The following is a 19,394-nucleotide window of genomic DNA, read 5'->3' as shown; positions in this document are numbered from 1 at the left end:
TCGGTTTTTGTATATTATTAACATGGTTTTTTCGTCCTAAATATAGCAAATTCGCTAGTTTCGTAAGACTTAAAAAAAATCCGCTATTTTCGTAAGGTTCCATCTAAAAATCGTTATTGTTGTAATTTCCCCTATAAACAATCGATTGACCCCACCATACTTACACTCTTCAAACCTACAAAGAAATTAAGCATCAACATGTAAATATTATTTAGACCCCATCATATTTATCTTTTCCTTTCTTGACTCCACCATATTTCTCTATTACTTTATTCTTATCGTTTATTTTCAGACCCCACCATTGTTGTGTAACTATACTTTTCAAACATGCAGAGAAATTAAGCAACATAAGGTACATTCAAGACCCCACCTTCTTCAAACCTTTCTTCTTCTTATTGAGTTACTAATCTAAAATCGCGAACTTCAATATACAAATAGTCATGGGTAATTAGAAGAAAGAAAAAAAAAACAAAAGCAAAGTTGAAAAATTAATTATGTAGATGAATAAACCTTTCAAAAGTCATTTTCCTCGAGCTCTAGTGGTTTTTGTATTTTACCAAATAAAAAATCATGAGAATTATCATCAACGCATCAGTGCACTGATGATGATCAATGCTCCATATTTTATACAACAAATAGTTGGAATCTGTGAAAATAAAATAGAGAAGATAAAGATAATCGAGAAAAAGAAAGATGTCAAGAAAATGTTGTTTGTAAACATCAAGATTCAAAATATCGACGAAATTTTTTGAATACTCCAAGAAAAATTTGTTTTCGAGACACTTTCGGTCATCAAAAGGCATGTATATTGTTTCGCCATCGTTTTTTCATGCAAATTTGTCAAAAAATCAACAATTTTGCTCATAGATGAGTAAAAAGTCCTCATCATACGTAAAAAAAAATGTGGAAATTCGAGCAAAGGGCACGGACAGGGCAATTTTCATAACTCACCTAACCACGGTCTCGGCCTTCAAAATCATGAAGCTTTGAATATATACACGGATATTCACAAATATTCAAAATCATGGGAGGCTCGAAATAGATAACGGCATTTAAAACCTTGGAATATATACACATGTATTTCTTTACATGCTCTGAATTAGCAATATCATAGCTTTACTGTAAGCAAATGGGAAAAATCTATGTTGGAAATAATAACGTTCCAATTGAGAAATTTCATAACATAGACCTCTTAAGTACAGAAAATATTAAGAGTGGACCTCCTAATTGCAAAATATCCAGGAATGAACTTTTGACGTAAAAAGGTCAAAAAGGCTCTTCAAAGCAAATTTTATCATAATTCATCGTATCTTATCATAACATATCTTAACTCCTTAGCCATCTTTCATCGTAACTCATCTTAATTTTTTTTTTAAAATTTCATTGTAAAATTGGTTCAAAAGTCTGGAAATGGTATTTTTGTCCATTTGTTTGGGTCAAAAGTTAATTCTTGAATATTTTGCAATTAAGAGATCTATATTTGATATTTCTCTATTTAAGAGGCCTACAATTATGAAATTTCTCTAATAATTTGTAGGCACTCAACACAAGCGGCGAGTCATGTTCAACTCTCAAATCTTATAATTTGTAGGCACTCAACACAAGCGGCGAGTCATGTTCAACCACGGGCGGACCCAGGTGGTGGGGTCAAGTGGCCTGGCCCCCCTTGAACAATTTATTTATTTTTTTTTTTTTTTTCAGCCTAAACTGAATTTTGGCCCCCCTCTTTTCAAGTTCTGGATCCGCCACTGGTTCAACTCTCAACACCGTCCCATAATGGTTGAAACTTGCTTCAAAGTAAATAATAAATAGATGGAGAATTGGTCATGGCTTCGAGTAAATTTGGTCAACTTTCCTTTTATAGAATGCATAGTACATTTGGTCAACTTTATTTTGTAAAATTGTTCAAACTACATGTTTAACAATTTCTAAAAGAAATTATACCATGCCACATAACATATATCTCAAATATCTATCAATAGTAAAACTATTTTTTACTTGATAAAGCAAAATAATTATTCGCCGTTTCACTATTTTTTTTCTTTCCAAAAATGACAACAAATGTCGAAAATCATAAACGACACGATTTATTCAAATGAATGATATATGTCTAGAAAATCAGACTTTTCATTACATTTTAATATCTGGTCTGATCATAACGTATAGCTTAATTGACAAAGGTTAAGATTGGAATCAGAGTAAAATCACTTTTAATCATTTTCTGCAACTTTGATTGCAGACTGGGGATATCAAAGTTTTGCTTTTAAACAAACAGATGAAGAAAAAAAATCCATGGCGTCAGAGCAAATAACACCAAAACATGTACCCTAAAAAAAATCTATAATAGTTTCTCATGTTACAACAAGAAAAAATGCGTTGCATTTGTTGCCAAAAAAAGAACAATACTTCGGTCTTTGAAAGACCTCGGAGAAAATCCGCCGATCGTCTCTTTCTCTTTAGAAAATAAGAAGAGAAAATAAAAAAACCTAAATACGAGTTCATGTCGGAGGTTGCCACGTCCCCGGCTTGTACGTCGCTCCAGACCCCGTTGGCTCTGAAGATCTGAAAAAAAAGTAGTTAACATAAATATATATATAATTGGATTTATTTTTTTGTCCCATAATCTCCTATTAGTACATATCACCAAGGACGGTGCAAGGATTTGCACTCGAGGGAGCAAATCTGATTTTTCTAATTTTTGTACTGGGTATGTAAAAAAAAAAAAATTATTCAGGAGGGCCATATACAAAAAAGAAGAAGAAAAAAAAGAGAGAACAAATCATAAAACACGGTAAAAGTAAATATTTTTGGGTAAATTTTCTGAGTTAATCTGGCAAGTGGGTCTTTTTATTGGATAATCCCGTTCCCCTGGCTCGGGGTTTTAATCACATTGGAAAAGCCATGAATGACTGAATGCGACTCTTTAATCACATAGTGTGTATGAACTTACTCTTGAGCTGCCATTTTACTTCGATTCCTGTTTATATATAAAAAAAAAGTAAATTAGAAACATAAAAAAAAAAAAAAACCCCGCGATTGAATTCGAAATTGAAACAATTAAAAATCTCAAAGCTTTCTTCTGATACCATACCTCGGTCCTTTACGGGTATCGGCTTCTTCCTCGGCTTCATGGTCTTCGAGAGATCATATAAATATACACAATGTGTGAGAGAGACTGGTAAATTGGTTTATTATGATGGTTTATTGAGTAAAAAAAAAGAAGATACCTTTGGAAGTTGATGGAAATTTCCGAACGAAGCTTTTCAAGTCTGGCACGGCAGATTTTCCTGTTGCGTGATCGGCAGCGAAAGACTTGAGCAAAAACGAAAAGCCTATATATATATATATATGTATGCGTGTATGTATATATTGCTAACCTATGATCGTAGAGCTTTTTCGGGTATTGCCTTGTTTGAGATTCTTTTCCTCTTCTTCTTTCTTCAGAACTACAACAAGAACAACAATGGATTGAGAAAACGCGAAATCACAGTCCGAGACTAAAACATTAATGAGAGCCGAAGAACTATTACGAGCGACATTCTGGCGAACTCGTTCACGCCTCGTTGCCAACTCTTCCATTTCCTGAACGAACCCATGAATCATCGAGTCAAAGGCTGTTTGACCAAAAAAAAAAACAGTAACTTTGCAATAGCTTAGGTGACCAAGTGCTTATGAAGTAACAAGCCATATGGAATTTAAATGAGTTCAAATTTAGCCTCAAGTCAGAACTCAGAAGAATATGATTTCGTAAACACAGGCCTGCGAAATATATACATCGGAAAATAGAGGGAAAAAAAATACCTCTGTTGTTGGGGCTTTCTTGCGTTGACCGTTTAGCCAGCATATCCATTCAACTAAAAGAAAGAAAAAATTTGATTGATTGCTTAAAGGAGTGAAAAAAAAAAAATTCGTCTAATGAGATATGGATGAGAAAAAGAAAAGAATTATACTAAAAAAAAAAAAGACCTGGAATCGAAGTTGGATCATCCTCTCCTTTGAATTCAACCCATCTTTTATTCTTCACTACATTGCAGAACCAAAACCGTGAGACACAGCATTGAAAATTCCAACACAGAAATTAGATATCTATGGTGATGTGGTTTCATAGGCACAAATCATTACCGACTTCGAAATGGTTAGTCAAATCCATTTAAAAAATCAAAATAAAGCCTTTCAAGTTAATCAACCTCACTGAGTTCAATTCATGAACATAAAGTTACACGATCATTTCTTTTTCAATTCCCTCATCATTAAGTCATTGAGTTCATTCTTAGTAGGGTAATTCACTTGGAAAAATGTTTCAGCTTCGAAACAACGATTCGATTCGAAGAATGACCTAAAAGAGACAGATAATAATAATAATAATAAAAGGTGAATCGAGAACAAGAATTGTGAAATATAAATAAATAAAAAAAATTAGAACCCACTTACTCACACCATCAATCTCTTCTTTCCTTGCGAAATATCGATTCCCAGCTTTATCTACTCCCATGAAATCCTTGTTTCTGAAGAACGCAGAAATCTTCGAGAAGAGCTTCGACATTTTTCTTAATTTTTTTTTTCTTCCGATCACAAATGAGTACAAACGGAGGGAGAGAAATGACTTGTAATTATGAAGAAACGACGATGGGAATAACATGTCGTTTATTCGGGAAAGGGTAAAACAGTCATTTTGGTTTTAATCGTTTTTAATTTTTGCTAAGCGGTAAGAGAAAAACTTAAAAAAACAGAGCTTTGGCGGTAGAACTCCGATAACGATTCCCAAGCTCACAGCCATGGCGGCGATAGAACTTCACTATCTTTCTCTTCAAAACCCTAAAAAAATCCGAACATTTTCCATATCTCCGTCTCTCTCGATTCCGTCGATGTCTTTCTCAATCTCCGTGCCGAGACCGCTTCGCCACTTCCGGTCTCCGAAAACCCTAGAAATTCGCTGCGGACTCCGAGAGATACGCGCGCGAATCGACTCCGTTAAGAGCACTCAGAAGATCACCGAGGCGATGAAGCTCGTCTCCGCCGCCAGAGTCCGCCGCGCCCAGGAGGCCGTAGTCAACGGACGCCCCTTCGCCCAAACCCTCGCCGACCTCTTCCGCGAGTTCGCCGAAGTCCACGGAGATACCGGATCGCCGCTGACGAACCCTAGGCCGGCGAAAAAGATCGCCGTCGTGGTTTTCACTACGGATCGCGGACTATGCGGAGGGCTCAACGCCGCGGTGGTCAAGAAGGCCGAGAGTCGGATCTCGGAGCTGAAGAGCCTCGGATTGGAGTGTCGATTGATCAGCGTCGGAAAGAAAGGGAGCTCTCATTTCCGACGGAGATACTCCGACGACGAAGTCAGGTGCGTCGAGGTCGGAAGCTCCCCGACGGCGAAAGAAGCCCAGGTCATCGCCGATATCCTCTTCTCGATGTTCTTCGCCGAAGAGGTCGACAAAGTCGAGCTGGTGTACACGAAGTTCATATCGTTACTGAAATTCGAACCTAAGATACAGACATTGCTTCCATTGAAGAAGAACGAGATCGTCGATTCACTGGAAGACGAGTCTTTTAGGCTAACAAGCAAAGAAGGAAAGCTAAGCGTAGAGAGAGAAATCAGTGTGAGAAAAAGAACAAACAGCGAGCTTTTGCCTCCGATTTTGGAGTTCGAACAAGATCCAGATCAGATTCTCGACGCCATGTTGCCACTATACCTAAATTCTCAGGTCAGACTCTATCCTGATAATCACTTCAATCAATTAATTTGATTATCATAATCATTATTATTTTTTAACGGTTGATTTTGACAGGTTTTGAGGGTACTCCAAGAATCAACGGCGAGCGAGCTGGCGTCTAGAATGACTGCGATGAGCAACGCTACAGAGAACGCCGACGAGCTCGGGAAGAGCCTCTCGAGATCGTTAAATCGGCAACGACAAGCGAAGATCACCGGCGAGATTCTAGAGATCGTCGCAGGAGCCGAGGCTCTAAGAGACTTGGATTAGGTAAATGATGCTAATTATTCATTATTCTTAACGATGATAGTGATGGGATTAGGATTATGGGGCAGGATTTTGATTTGACTAGATGTTTAGGTTCTGATTTTGCTTAGAAGAAGAATTTAGAGCTGCTTTGTACTCATTAGTCGTGACCAAACTAGTTGCAGATAATTTGGGGCTTTCAATTTTTTTTTTTTTTTTTTGGCTATGAGGCAGGATATAAAACTGATGAAAGTTTTTGAATTTATGAATGCATTTGTTTGTTTTTTTATTCATTATATTTGCGGAAACAAAAAGATTCATTTAAAAGAAAAATTTAGAAATACTGCAAGATTACACTGTACAATGCTCTAGTCTAGGCCAATTCTCGAATGAGATTGAACCCAAAAAAAAAAAAAAAAAAAATTAAAATCTTTTACATGGCATATCTTCACTTGATTGTAAAACAAGTCACATATTCTTCCAAAAATATATAATTACTCAAAAATATTAAACGACACAGCACGTGCACAGAATTTTCATTGGTCAAGAAGAAAATGGATTCTGGAGTCACCAAGGTACTAATCTCTGCTATTTTAACCCTTGTGCCATATTTTCGTTTGTTTTTTCCATTAACAAATTTGGAAAGAAAAGAACTATATATTTTTAACTTGCTACGCTCCAAAAAAAAAAAAAAAAAAAAAAAAAAAAATAGAAAACAGACAAACTGAAGGTAACAGCAGTAACGTAGGAGAAGTAACCTCTTCATTATATATTCTGGACAAGTAAAAAATGAAAACCAGGTTTTGTCAATTTCTTCTCTCTTTTCCCAATTCAATGGCCTACATTTCTCAGCTATCTTTTGTCACTTTCCCATTTTACGTACATATATAATACAAAATATTATTAGAGTCACCTTACCATTATCACCCAACAATCATTTTCTTTTTAGATTATGCTTGGTGCTATTTCTTTATTATTTTCTTGGTTATTCTTTATCATGTTATATACAGTTGTGCAAGTTCTAAACTAATACAAAGCTGGCCAACTTTTTCTTTTTATTTCTTTCCTTTTTAAGTGTTGGCTTCACAGTAATATATTATATGACCCCAATTTGATAGAAAACTAAACTTTCATAATTATGCGACATGAGTTTTGTTGTGGGATAGAGTTCTTAGCATAACTATTAGACTTGTTTCTTAAGTAAATAAATAAGGATTTCGTGAAGAAGGAAAAAAAAAATGCATATTTGGCATATGCTGATTGGTATAGTGAAAAAGCTCTTTTTGTCTCTTAAGTTGACGGTTTTTCATCCAAGTTCTTTGAATTTTAATGACGGCTTTCTCAAATAAAAGCATGATGTTCGCATGGAATGAAAACAGGACATTCCTATATATCTTAATTATTTATAGTATTTATTTATTTGTGTGTGTGAAGATCTCACTTTCAATCACCAATTTGGTCCTAAGCTCCAATACAAAATTATTTATTGCGGTTAGTCACTTTTGTCATCACTGCAACATCCGAGCACACAGAATTTTCCACAAAGTAAAAGTATCAAATTCATTTTTAGTCCATTTTTCTTTTCTAAGTTTTTCATTAGAAGAAACAGAGCTAGACGATTTTCCTTGGTATTGTTTCAAATTCCTCTTAAAACAATAATATGTGCAGTGAAGTTATGGAACTTGAATTAGAAAACTGGGTGCTTTATTTATTTGTTATTAAACAATCATAAATAAATATATATATATATATATATATATATATATATATATATATATATATATATATATATTTAAATAGGCCGAAAAGTTGGCCAGCAAAAAAGGGTTGTCTATTTTCCCATGAGTTCCCAAGTAATACTTTTTAACAAACAACTATCATTTGCCTACTTTTCAATTTTTTTTAATGCAGAATTATTTTCATAATTAGATTAGTTATCTACGAAAATTATAAGTTTACAAGTGTCCCATGATTTCTAAGCACAGCTCTTAATTCCAGCTAATATGTACTTGGATTCTGTTTACATATTTTTTTTTGCAAATGATTAAAATATTAACCTATACTCAAATTGTCCACATGCATGGCTGCCACAGGGAAATCAAGTTGGTTAGGAATTTTATCATTAAATCGTGAAATATATCATTGCTGAGTTGTAATTTGGGATTTTTCACAATTCCCGTATTTAATGCAAAACCATATTCTACTTATGCTCAACAAACAAACCAGCGTTGGATTCACTCATTTTCATTTTGTGTTTCTGCTGAACTGAATTCAAGGCTAGAAACAAGAATTTATTATTGTTATTATTATAATTCATCATTATGCTAATTTCGTTGGCTTGGTGAAAAAAGGCTAATACTCATTGTTTTCCTAAGCTTTCGCTATCAAAGTCAGACTTTCAGGGACCAAGAGAAAAAATAAAATTACTTTGAGACTCTATCAACTTTGAAGAATCTGTCTTGTACTTCACTTCTTTTATTTCAATTTTTTGTTTGCCTTCAATTATTTTCCCCTCATTGCCCTTCATTTCCCATAGTCTGGTTTGGCTTCTTCATAAATTCTACTTATATCACCAAGACCCTTCAACCATCTCAAAGGTAAAGCTTCAATCTTTTTTCCTCTCAAAACCCAAAACCCAAAACCCTTCCCCTGTATTATTTATATCTAGTAATAAAGCTTCTCCTTTTTCTCTTGCTTTTGGATTCCATTTCTTCAGTTGATACACTTGAATATCAGCGACAATGGAAGACAAGTATGGCCTATTCAGACAGAGAACCAGACAGGGAAACGGCGATTTCGAGGAGGAAGATGTTTGGTCTGTGTTGAAGGGCAAATCAGTAACTTCCCGCGGCTGCTCTTCGAGTGACACGTCATCGTCGCGCGTCTCCGCCACCAAGGCGCGGGCGGTCCCGAGGGCCGGCCACGAGGCTCTCAAGACTCCTCGCCAATCAGCGCCGCTCAGCATAGCCAATAAGGCCTCGGGGAATAGTGCCACGTGGCACGGTCATGGTCACGATGACGAGGACGATGACGAGGACGATGATGATGATGATTATGATCAGAAGTTGCCACCTCATGAGTTCATTGCGAGGAGGCTTGCGAAGAACCAGATATCGTCGTTCTCGGTGTTTGAAGGCGCCGGAAGGACTTTGAAAGGAAGGGATTTGAGCAAGGTGAGAAATGCTGTTCTTTCCAAGACTGGTTTTCTTGAGTCACTGTAGATCTCTCTCTTGTCTCTCATCATGAAAATATTATTATATTGTTAATTGGGTTAGTAGTATAGTAGTAGCTCAGTTTAGTTTCTCTCAATTAATTTTGACAATGTCAATATGTGATTGTATAGAAGTATATTATAATAGTAGTGTCTAGTTAGTTTATTAGCTTAGTTTGATTCGAGATTCCTTGTTTGTGGTTCTTAGTTGTTCTGCTTTATATTCTCAAGGGTAGAATTTGGAAATGCTAAGCTTGTATCTCTCCAATTAATGTGTGTGTGTGTGTGTGTGTGTGTGTTTTTTTTTTTTTTTTTTTTTTTTTTTTTTTTTTTTTACTTTTTTCAACAATTTTTTTACATTGCTTTGAGAAGGTCTAATCTAATTATCCTCTATGATAAGCATGTAAATTAAATTGGGTGATTTTAGTTTTCTAGTTCACGTGCGATATATTATCTTATTGTCCTGCATAAAAAAATGAAAGGGATGTTAAGTACTATCGCATAAAAAAACAAAGAGTACTATCCCATAAAATTCAAGTTATCAATGTATGGTTCTACGTGACTCCTCAAATATGTTTATCGCATTTATTGCACGTTTCAACCTCTTGAGAAATATACACCGAACCGTTCAGGCAAATTCTAAACGTTTTAAGTCCATTTTTGTCCTGTATACCATGTTTAATTAGTTCACAGAACCCATACGCCTAACAATATTATAGAAATTATCAAAACCAGAGTAACCTAAATTCATCGCGTCGAAGATGAGCCGAAACATAAACGTTCATACGAGGACGGGTTGTATTGTAGTCTTTATAAATTGAATCTCCCTAAACTATATGAGTTCTCTTAGTGAAAAGAAAATAGAATGACTGTCTTTCACGGCCCGCCTCAGCCTTAAGCCGCTTAGGCAATGGCGTAAGGCCTCAAATTTAAAGTGAAAAAGGTTTAAATATTTTTCTTCATCATATAAAAAAATGCCTCTAATTTTACGAGGTGTAAAAGGCCTCAAATTTTTTTTTTTTTTTTTAAAAAGAAGCTAATATGTTCAAGTCTCAATTTCTTTACAATATAAAGCCTTATTTTTTTCATTCTTGCCTAAGGCCACATAATAGTTTTGGATCGGCCCTTCTACCCTTTATACCCTTTTGTATACAATTTATTGAGGACTACTTTTTATTTGTATATTTTTTTTTATCAAACATCTTTGAATAAGAAAGACCAGGATCTCTAGATATCAAAACTAGAATCAAATGATAGCAGATCACATGTCTCTTTTATAATAATCTTAAAGGTTGATAACCCAAACACCCCGAGGACCATCGACCACAAACATGGACATTCAAGTACAAATATAAACACGGAGTCACAAAACCATACAAAACTCTATTGTGAATGATCAAAACCTAACAGATAACCATAACAAAACCATGATCACAATAAGAGTTATAACATAGAATATGGAGCTAAAAATCCAAAGACAATCAATTTCTACACACCGTTAGCCTCCGAGTACGCTCTGATCTCGAAGACGTGGGGACAAAAAGGGTAATTTAGCAAAATAGCCAACTTAAACGTTGAAAATTGCTAAATAGCCAAGGTTAGGTAAATATTAGGTAAATAGCCATTTTTATATATTTACAAACGTAAATATCAAGTAAATAGCCATTGTCATATTATGCCACGTCATCATTTATGGCTATTTACCTAATATTTACCAAAGCTTGACTATTTAGCAATATCAAAGTTTAAGTTGACTATTTTTCTAATTTTTTGAATTAAAAATCGTGCTTTCAATTAAGGCATCTTTCAATTAAGGCCTTTTTATATAAAATAATCGGCTCTTAAATAAAAAAATTCAAATTGTGGCCTTTTTATATTAACTTTTTAGAAAAAATGAGACTTAAACATAAAGTAAACTGGAGTCTTTGAATGTGAGGCCTAAGGTGATTGCCTATGTCGCTTTAAGGCTTAACGGGCTCTGGTGCGAGGATGACCCAAATACCGTATTGTGTACCCAAGCCCAAAAGAACTAGAAAAGGATTCGTCCAAAAACATGTTGCCGGATCTACCCAAAGAGGCAGCGCCGTTAGACATAGACAACTTACGAGAAGGGGATTCCGAGCAAAGAAAGATGAATGGCATTCAAACTCGCGGAACCCCTTTTTTTCTTGGTGCGTAGAGACAAAATGTAGGATTGGTGCCAACAATTCAGCACGAAAAGAAAAGACTTGCATATTTCTTTTCGGAAAAGAAAATGGTCCGTGCTCAGAACTCGGAGACATATACCGTACCAACCATTGCCTTCATAAAATCCTAAAAACAAGAATAATGCATGTGTACAAATTTGGTTGACATTCCATTTTACTAGTCTATTGAGCTTGTATTTTATATCAACAATGGATTTGATTGACTTCATAATAAATCCATAATTTCATTATTAGAAATTACTAGCCTATTTTCTAAGGTACTAGTCAAATTAACGATTTAAACTTGTGTATATACTTGTTACTTCATGTGGGTCAAAAATTACGTGTTGATAGTACTATGAAATTCTGCGTATTCCTTCTTACAGTGACGAGGTTTTTATTTTTATTTTTGTTATATATCCTTATCTTGAGTACATTTGTAGGATTTTTGGCGTACGTAGATGAAGATGATTAAGCTATTTATAAAGTAAAAAATTACGCAATAAATTAAAATTGATTAGTAGACAAAAGAAGTGCAATTAAACCTGAAAGAGACATATCACCAACTTGATTATATTATACCTTATCTTACCTTTTGTTCAACTCCGACATCAAATAATCAAAGGGATTATACGAGATCATTGATATTTTTTTTAAATATAATACAGATAGATAATCACATATTGAAATGATGTATCATTACACACTCGACATCCAATTATATTATATGCCAAAATGATAGTTATGACATTTTATGTCTCATCTTTTGTATGCTTATGTAATTTGAAAATTTAACAGTAACGTAATATTATTTTCAATAGAGTTATACGTTAATATCGTTTTAACCTCGTGAATTCAGGTAATAATATAGATAAAACTCCCCTTAAGAAAAACAAAAGAAAATAAAAAGAGTGAATAATAATACATTTTTTTATTTTCACCTACCTAATAATACATTCAAAATGCATCTACATTAATTTTTAACTAGTAAATTTTATATCAATCCTAATTTTGCTTCATAAATTTTTCTTTATGTGTCTCATTTTGTTCTCCTCTTTCTCTATGATCTGTGGAAGAGCCATGACTTTTTCAGGGGCATGAATAAAAAAGTTGGGAAAATTACAGTAATCGCAATTTTGAAGAACAACATTTCTAAAATAGCAGTGATTGCCTAAGAATTTTCAAAAATAGTATATTTTATAATGATAAATAGTTATTTGAGATTATTTGACTTATAAATGAAACTCTAAACAATAGAAGTTAAATAGAGCCCAAGACAAATTTTATTTATAAAATCTGTAAGCATAGAAAAATGATTATTTATATCTTGAAAAACATTATTTTTACGATAAGATTTTTAAACAAGCTATTTTTGCGATTAGTTTAAAAAGCCACTATCACGTACAATATCCACTTAAAAACTCTAACCTTGTATATGATACTACATAACTAAACTAACACGTACGTTAATTTACATATATCACTCATGTTTTCAAAATATTTCGGCAATAACTGTTTTCATTTTCTCCACACAAAAATACCCTTGTGTTCCGCATCTATCAACAATAATTAAAATCTTATTAACAGTTATTGAAATCTAGTCAGCACTTTTTGAAATCTGATTATCAGTTTTTGAAATCTGGTTAACAATTTGTGAAATCTGGTTAACATTATTGAAATTTGATTAACAGTTATTGAAATAAAGTTCAAATTTTTTGGCATATTGAAATCTGGCTAACAATCAGTCTTGAAACCATTGCCAATGTTGGAAGAATTGTAAATAAAGAGGATTTATATACAAGTGTATGGGTGATTTGTGGCTAATATGTGAGTGAGGTCCACTCATCGGAATTTGTTAATTCTCGCGTATTCTTATTCCTCGTTGCGACGGGTATAAAAATGATTATTTATTTGCCAAAATCATTACTATAATGAATGAGAAATTGATGTTCAAAGTATGCTAAAGAACACATTTGTTTTGTGTAGATGAAGTGAATTGCAATAGTCCCACATGAGTTGGTTACGTGTGTTATTTAATGTTTATATATTATCCTATTTCTTCAGTGGATAAGGAAGTGCAAGAGAGGAGAGTGTGGGTGGGTTAGCTCTTAACCCCTCGCGCGCACATACACGCGCGCCGCCGCCGAGCCGGGCACGGGCCCGGGTTTCGGGAATGTCTCGGTCTCGGGCTTGGGCCTTGGACCAATCCTTATCTTTTTATTGAAAAATTCACTTCCGAATTGTTTTAATTCTATTTTTGTTATGGGATTTAAACTGGTACGGTTTTGCTTGGGTTAATTGCATTTAACCGGTTCTTTAATGGAGACGTTTTGCCATGGACGTTATGCGTGGTGGCGAGGTGTTTAACGTTCATAAACGACGAGCATTAATGTTTTAATTGGGCTATTATGGTTGAACGTCTAGTGGTTCAAATTCGTGTAACCACTCCTTGGTTCGGCTATAAATAGCCTCCAGTTCTCTCATTCTGAACACACTAAAAACGAATCCTCTCTCCCTCTCTTCAAAATTGTTTTCTTTGTTTGCAGTCCGGTGGTAGTTCTGACGCTCGGGTTCTAGTTCGCCGAAGCCGAGTCTTGTGGTGCATTGCTCGTCTTAGTAGTCGTTCTATCCCGGGAGGCTTTCGCTCACGAAATCCAACACTCGTGGGAGAGCGATAAAAAGTTTCAAAGAAACAGTCAAACGGACCTCGACATTTCCTTGCCAACTTCATTTTCTTTTCATTTCCAGTTTACGTTCTACATTTTACTTTCCTTGCGTTGTTTTTACTCTTCTATCAATATTATTTGTAATATTGCTAACAGCCAAAAGGGAAGTCACGTCACTTGTGAATAGTTTGGCAAATGCTTCTACTAACCCTAAAACCTTGCATTTATAAACATATCACTAATTCTTAGTAAAGAAATGGGAAGGGAAACGTGGGTGGAGTGGAAGGTTTTTATTTTCAACGGCCACGTGTATAATTGTAATATATATTTTTTTATCGGGCAATATAAGCTTGTTTTTACAGATTAGCCAAGTATGGTAGCTACATCAAGATAACCATCCCATTTATATGTTTGTGATTATGGCACTTGGTACTACTCAAGGTAAAACCATATTGTTTTTGCACCTTGATAGCGAACATTTAAGGTAAAACTAACTTTGGAGGAGGAAAAAAAAAAAGAGAGGAAAACTGCTAACCATTTTTTGTAGGAAGCTTAGCTAATTTTGTGAACAGAATTTTTTTTTTTTCAATTTAATATAGATGTTAATAATTTGAGATAATTTCTAATAAGTGAACTGGCCATAGGATAATAAATTATAATAGGATGTCAGAATAAGATAAGTAATCTGTATTTAACAAAGGTATTCCCTAGGTGCATTTTATCCTTGCACGCACTAAGAGATTATTGCTTCACTTTTTCTAAAGGGGAACGTGACGATATATATGTTGCTCTCGTACAAAAGATATAGTGCACTTGTTTATATTTCTTTATAGATATCTTCTTCCACGATATGTGTCTACTCTATAGTACACATCGATACGTAAGAAAGAAGAAAAAAGTATTCATGATTAACGATTTTTAATAATTGTTTAATATATATATATAAAGAAAAAAAAAGTATTCATGATTAACGATTTTTAATCATTATTTAATATATATATATATATATATATATATATATATATATGACTATATAATTTATAGTTTTTTCTGTCTAATTTCTTAGGTTTTGATTTAAGGGTTCATTAGTATACAACTATATTTTCACTTTGAGATTGCTAATTAACTAACGTTTGATAAATATTTGATAAATTGTCAGATCCACGTATTTACATGTTTAAATTGACGTAAATACTCCACTATTTTATTTTTATGAAAAGAAAAACCAGAAATGTCAGTCATATTTGTGATTATTTACTAAATGTTTATCAAATTTTGATTATACAGCAATCCAAAACGCCTAAATTAACTAAATTTTTGTTAGTTTGACAAATTAATTAATACAAAAAATCTATAGATTATATATTTCAACAAATGTCATTTATCTGTATCTATAAAATAAGGGCCGGGGAAAACTATATTTTTACGTCTTGATTGTAACTAATATACGTAGGTATACAATTTATTCATTTTTGTTACTAATAATAAATCCAGTTTACAAAATGACACAGAATGTACTAAAACTTTACAAATTTGTAGTTATAAAAAAAAACCATATATATACATATATATATGTTGCCTTATTGAGATCCCGAGAGATTAAATTATTGATGAGTTTTATCATCGAGGAGGTGCTAAAGATATCATATAAAATGGTAGCGTCATTTTTTTTAAGGTAAATAGCACAGCCTGAACGCTGAACAAAAGTCTCATTATTCATGAATTCATAGAGTAATACTTAGAAAAAAGCAAAAACTCAAAACTTTGGACATATATTGTGCATGACATAACATCAGTAGTCACATGTCCTCCTTACGCTCCAATGGCCCACCTTGTCTTCTTTGCAATCTCCATAAACACCAATTGCAAATTTGAGCAATGAAGAAAAAAAAAAGAGAAATATATGGAATATGTGAAAACAACTAATTCATAATACATTAACCAATGAGAAAGCTTGAAATTGCCTCAACCTTTTTTCCCTTGAAGTGCTCCAATTCCTCTTGTGCCAAATTTCTTAGCTCTACCACTCTATCCAATTCTTTGCCTTTGCTTCCAACCCTATTTGAGTACCCTTTAATCATTCCAATATAAAGACCATAATTTCTCAGCTTCTCTACTTCTTCGTCTTTTGCACCTCCTAGGATGGCCCCACACGCGGCTGCGCAAGCGTGTAAAGCACCTTCTTTTTTTCGACACATGTTGTCGATCCAATCGACGACAGATTGTCCATCGTCATCATCGTTTGGTTGATCTACTGCAATCTCTTGGTACTGGCCGTCTATGATCCCTTGTGATCCGACGACACGTGTGATTTCTACCATAACTCTCAAGATTCGATCAGATGTATTCTGGGTTGGGTCGACATCCGACGTGGCCAAGAGTTCAAACGCAAAAGGAACCATTGCGTCCGGAATAAGAAGTTCTATGTTCGGCTTAAAAGCGTGACTGGCCTCCAGGTCGATCTTGGAAAGGGAATTGGGCCCGAGTTTTGGCCTGTCAGTCAAGGGAAGGTTTTCGTGGGTGAAGGTGGCCGCGTGCATGAGGTGCAGGGCGGCCGCCGCAGCCATGGCCTGGCTTCGACGGCCGCCAACAAGCTCACACGCGGCCACACACAAGGCCGGGCTTGAGTTGGGTGGGGCGGAAAAGGTCAAGTGGTGCATGGGCTCGAAAACCGAAAGGGGAGGTTTGATAGGAATGGCATGTTTGAGATGGGCCTCGATATCAGCCCTAATGGACTCACAATAACTAGGTGGTTGGTTTTGTTGTGACATGGTGATTTTCGTGGCCACGCGACTCGATAACACTCGACGGTGAGAAAAAGCTCTTGACACGTACACTTTTGTGTGTTTTGAGGTGCCATGCATTTGGAGATTTAAAGAAGCCATGGACGATGAAGCTTTTGTGGAGAAGGAGAGTGGGAAAAAATGAATAGTTTGTGTGAAAAAAAAAATGATGAGTTTGGTTTGAGACAACTTGTGACTTAAGTACTAGTAGAAGGGTAGTTAAATATGGGATCAATAATGCCGAGTTTGTCCTTCAAATGCATATGTTTGGTGGGCTTTTGTCTCCGTTATATTTTTTTGATATCGTGAATCTCGTGGTACCAAAAAAAAAATGTCCATAAAGAGATAACAAAAAAAATTATCCTTGAATATAGTAAAGCCGATATTATCTCTTTAATTAGAAGAAGAAAAAATCAAGGGATTCATGTCTTTGTTTTTTCAAATTAGTAACAAAAACATGCAGTGACAGAGTCAATTTTTTATTTTTATTTTATTGAAATGGGATAAACATATATTTCTAATGTTCTAGGGACCAATCATTTGCTCTCATTCATAAAATGAAAAGGGTATAGTAGTAACAAGATACAGAAATCATTTCAAATAAATAATAAAAGAAATTATATAAATAGAAAAGAGTGGTGACTGGTGAGTATATCAACTCACACTAATTTCAGATTTTGAATTCAGGAAACTGAGACAAGGTTCCTCTGAAATAATGAATATAAATATAAAGTTACAAAAAAAGAATGACTATATTACTAATATATTAGTTTTAGATGATGATTTCTTAAACTTTATTATATATTATTGTTTTATCATCATGCATTAAAGATATCTATTAAAAAATAAATAAAGCTTAAGAAATCTTTGAAAATATGGGCTGCTGTCAGCAGAACAATCATTTTCATATTATAGCTTTTGCAATATTAAGAAATATTGCTATTCATATGTAGTATTTCCAGTCAAACTAATTAATTATATATGATTAATTATAGGCAAACAATTTAACATCCAACCGTTTAATGTCGTGAAAATCATGATTACTATATCGAACAAAGCAATGATTTTTAATTTCACTTTTTTTTTTTGGTTGATGGAGAAGCTTTTTTTTATTTCACTTTTACACTAGCTGAATATGACACTAGCCGAATATGACACTAGCCGAATATGATATTAAAAAAAAAAACTCAAGCCACATATTGATTTTAATATTAGTATCTGAAGATATAGCACATCATCTCGATTCAAATGAATGATTATAGTAAGTATGATAATGGTGGTTGGTACTTGGTACAATAATGGAGGAGAAAATGAAATGAAAAAAAGAGTATTAAATCTTAGCATTGCACTATCTTCCTGCCAAATTTATCAATATGCATGTGAATTATGTGTTTATTCATTCTATATTTATCTTTTGATTGAATTAGTGGTCAGTCGCATTGTGCAATCCCATATCCACATAAGATCCCCATACGTTTGCAATCCTAATTTGATCCAGGTTTCAAATACCGATATATAATTGGTATTTTTTTTAAAAAAAATTAATAAAAATATTCCCAGCCGAAGCTTATGACTTGGTATTTTTGCTTTTATAAAATTTTGTTCTTTAAATTTTTTGTTCCACTATCGACGTGGGCCAAATTTTTTTTTTTTTTTTTTTTTTTTTTTTTTTTTTTTTTTTTTTTTTTTTTTGGCATAAGCAACACACAATTATCCTGAGAAAACAAAATACAGCAATATACGATTTTTTTTAGACGGCACACAGTTACTTTTAACTTTTATCCTTTATTTTATTACACTTTAATACAAAATCGATGAAAGTAAACAAACAAAACAACAATAATGACATGTAATTAATATATAATATATGTATAGATACACATATTGTACATGTAATGAATATATAATTTATATCTAAAAGATGAATATATATAATTATATGTTTTGAACTTGGAGACATATATACAAAAAATTATATTTTGTTATAGAATATTAGTTGGTATATCCATCCATACGCGATATATTAGCGATATACTATCAGTAGTCGGTATGAATATTTTTATAGGATATTAATCGATATATCAATCGGTAATCAATATATCAATCGGTAATCGATATATCATTAAAATCAAAACTTTGGTATCGATATCGTTTTAATCCATGAGTGATATTAGTTGGACGCCGGTTATGGACTTTTGCTATGTCATTTCCTTTATTAACAAAGAAACGACATTGAAGTCGCTCCTCAAAATAGAGCCGTTGATCTCGCCTAATCAAACGGTGAGCCTTTTCTACACAGTGTTACTAATATATAATGAGCTTGATGTTGGAAATATTGTGTGATTTATGATATTAAAGAGTATCTAATGTCATTTGATGGGCTGATTTGTGACAAATCACTAGGACAAAAGACGTTATCCGGTGCGACGAATGTCGCACCTAATGGCTCAAATGTCGCACCTAATGGTTTATTAGGTGCGACAATAGGTGCGACACTGTCGCACCTGATAACCCGTCGCAGAAGGTATTGGGTGCGACATGTCGCACCTAATAGGTACCCCATTAGGTGCGACATTTTCAGGTGCGACTAATCG

At 34.0% G+C, this 19,394-nt stretch overlaps 4 protein-coding genes across 7 annotated transcripts; 2 read left to right on the top strand and 2 right to left on the bottom strand.

Annotated features, from left to right (window-relative positions):
* Positions 1-2,187: 2,187 nt before the first annotated feature.
* Positions 2,188-4,739, bottom strand: LOC149398574 (NADH:ubiquinone oxidoreductase, 17.2kDa subunit). Of its 2 annotated transcripts, XM_089614840.1 has the most exons (9): positions 4,432-4,739; positions 3,967-4,023; positions 3,802-3,854; positions 3,531-3,582; positions 3,378-3,446; positions 3,228-3,287; positions 3,092-3,134; positions 2,951-2,977; positions 2,373-2,562 (listed from the first exon to the last, which is right to left on the bottom strand). In XM_089614840.1, exons 1-9 carry the CDS (start codon positions 4,637-4,639, stop codon positions 2,499-2,501), a joined length of 633 nt encoding a protein of 210 aa, XP_089470966.1. In that variant the 5' UTR covers positions 4,640-4,739; the 3' UTR covers positions 2,373-2,498. The 2 variants fall into 2 exon arrangements, with proteins under 2 accessions (XP_089470965.1, XP_089470966.1); XM_089614839.1 differs by lacking the exon at positions 3,092-3,134 and having other exon boundaries at positions 2,188-2,562.
* Positions 4,740-4,775: 36 nt separating this feature from the next.
* LOC149398573 (ATP synthase gamma chain 2, chloroplastic-like) lies at positions 4,776-8,803 on the top strand. Of its 3 annotated transcripts, XM_089614838.1 has the most exons (4): positions 4,776-5,699; positions 5,784-5,978; positions 6,486-6,529; positions 8,671-8,700. In XM_089614838.1, the coding sequence occupies exons 1-2, from the start codon at positions 4,776-4,778 to the stop codon at positions 5,976-5,978; spliced, it is 1,119 nt and encodes a 372-aa protein (XP_089470964.1). In that variant the 3' UTR covers positions 6,486-6,529; positions 8,671-8,700. The 3 variants fall into 3 exon arrangements, with proteins under 3 accessions (XP_089470964.1, XP_089470963.1, XP_089470962.1); XM_089614837.1 differs by lacking the exon at positions 6,486-6,529 and having other exon boundaries at positions 8,671-8,803; XM_089614836.1 differs by lacking the exons at positions 6,486-6,529; positions 8,671-8,700 and adding an exon at positions 8,491-8,543.
* On the top strand, positions 8,696-9,342 carry LOC149398572 (senescence regulator (Protein of unknown function, DUF584)). Its single transcript, XM_089614842.1, has one exon. The coding sequence runs from the start codon at positions 8,696-8,698 to the stop codon at positions 9,173-9,175; it is 480 nt and encodes a 159-aa protein (XP_089470968.1). The 3' UTR covers positions 9,176-9,342.
* A 6,370-nt stretch (positions 9,343-15,712) lies between these two features.
* Positions 15,713-17,006, bottom strand: LOC149398571 (heterodimeric geranylgeranyl pyrophosphate synthase small subunit 2, chloroplastic-like). The gene has a single exon (XM_089614009.1). The coding sequence runs from the start codon at positions 16,900-16,902 to the stop codon at positions 15,955-15,957; it is 948 nt and encodes a 315-aa protein (XP_089470135.1). The 5' UTR covers positions 16,903-17,006; the 3' UTR covers positions 15,713-15,954.
* Positions 17,007-19,394: the final 2,388 nt, after the last annotated feature.

Source organism: Urtica dioica, chromosome 5, assembly GCF_054948205.1.
Source record: "Urtica dioica subsp. dioica isolate 48M chromosome 5, U.dioica_male_clone48M_v1_H2, whole genome shotgun sequence".
In the NCBI taxonomy this organism is placed as follows: domain Eukaryota; kingdom Viridiplantae; phylum Streptophyta; class Magnoliopsida; order Rosales; family Urticaceae; genus Urtica; species Urtica dioica.
Note: the sequence above shows the minus strand (reverse complement) of the source record. Positions and strands in the feature narration are given on the sequence as shown.

Coding starts and splice junctions, on each gene's coding strand:
- LOC149398574 (XM_089614839.1), bottom strand. CDS start 4,639: ATGTTATTCCCATCGTCGTTTCTTCATAATTACAAGTCATTTCTCTCC. Junction 3,855..3,966: donor TGATCCAACTTCGATTCCAG/GTCTTTTTTTTT, acceptor TCTTTCTTTTAG/TTGAATGGATATGCTGGCTA. Junction 2,978..3,227: donor ATTTCCATCAACTTCCAAAG/GTATCTTCTTTT, acceptor ATATATAAACAG/GAATCGAAGTAAAATGGCAG.
- LOC149398573 (XM_089614837.1), top strand. CDS start 4,776: ATGGCGGCGATAGAACTTCACTATCTTTCTCTTCAAAACCCTAAAAAA. Junction 5,700..5,783: donor CACTATACCTAAATTCTCAG/GTCAGACTCTAT, acceptor TGATTTTGACAG/GTTTTGAGGGTACTCCAAGA.
- LOC149398572 (XM_089614842.1), top strand. CDS start 8,696: ATGGAAGACAAGTATGGCCTATTCAGACAGAGAACCAGACAGGGAAAC.
- LOC149398571 (XM_089614009.1), bottom strand. CDS start 16,902: ATGGCTTCTTTAAATCTCCAAATGCATGGCACCTCAAAACACACAAAA.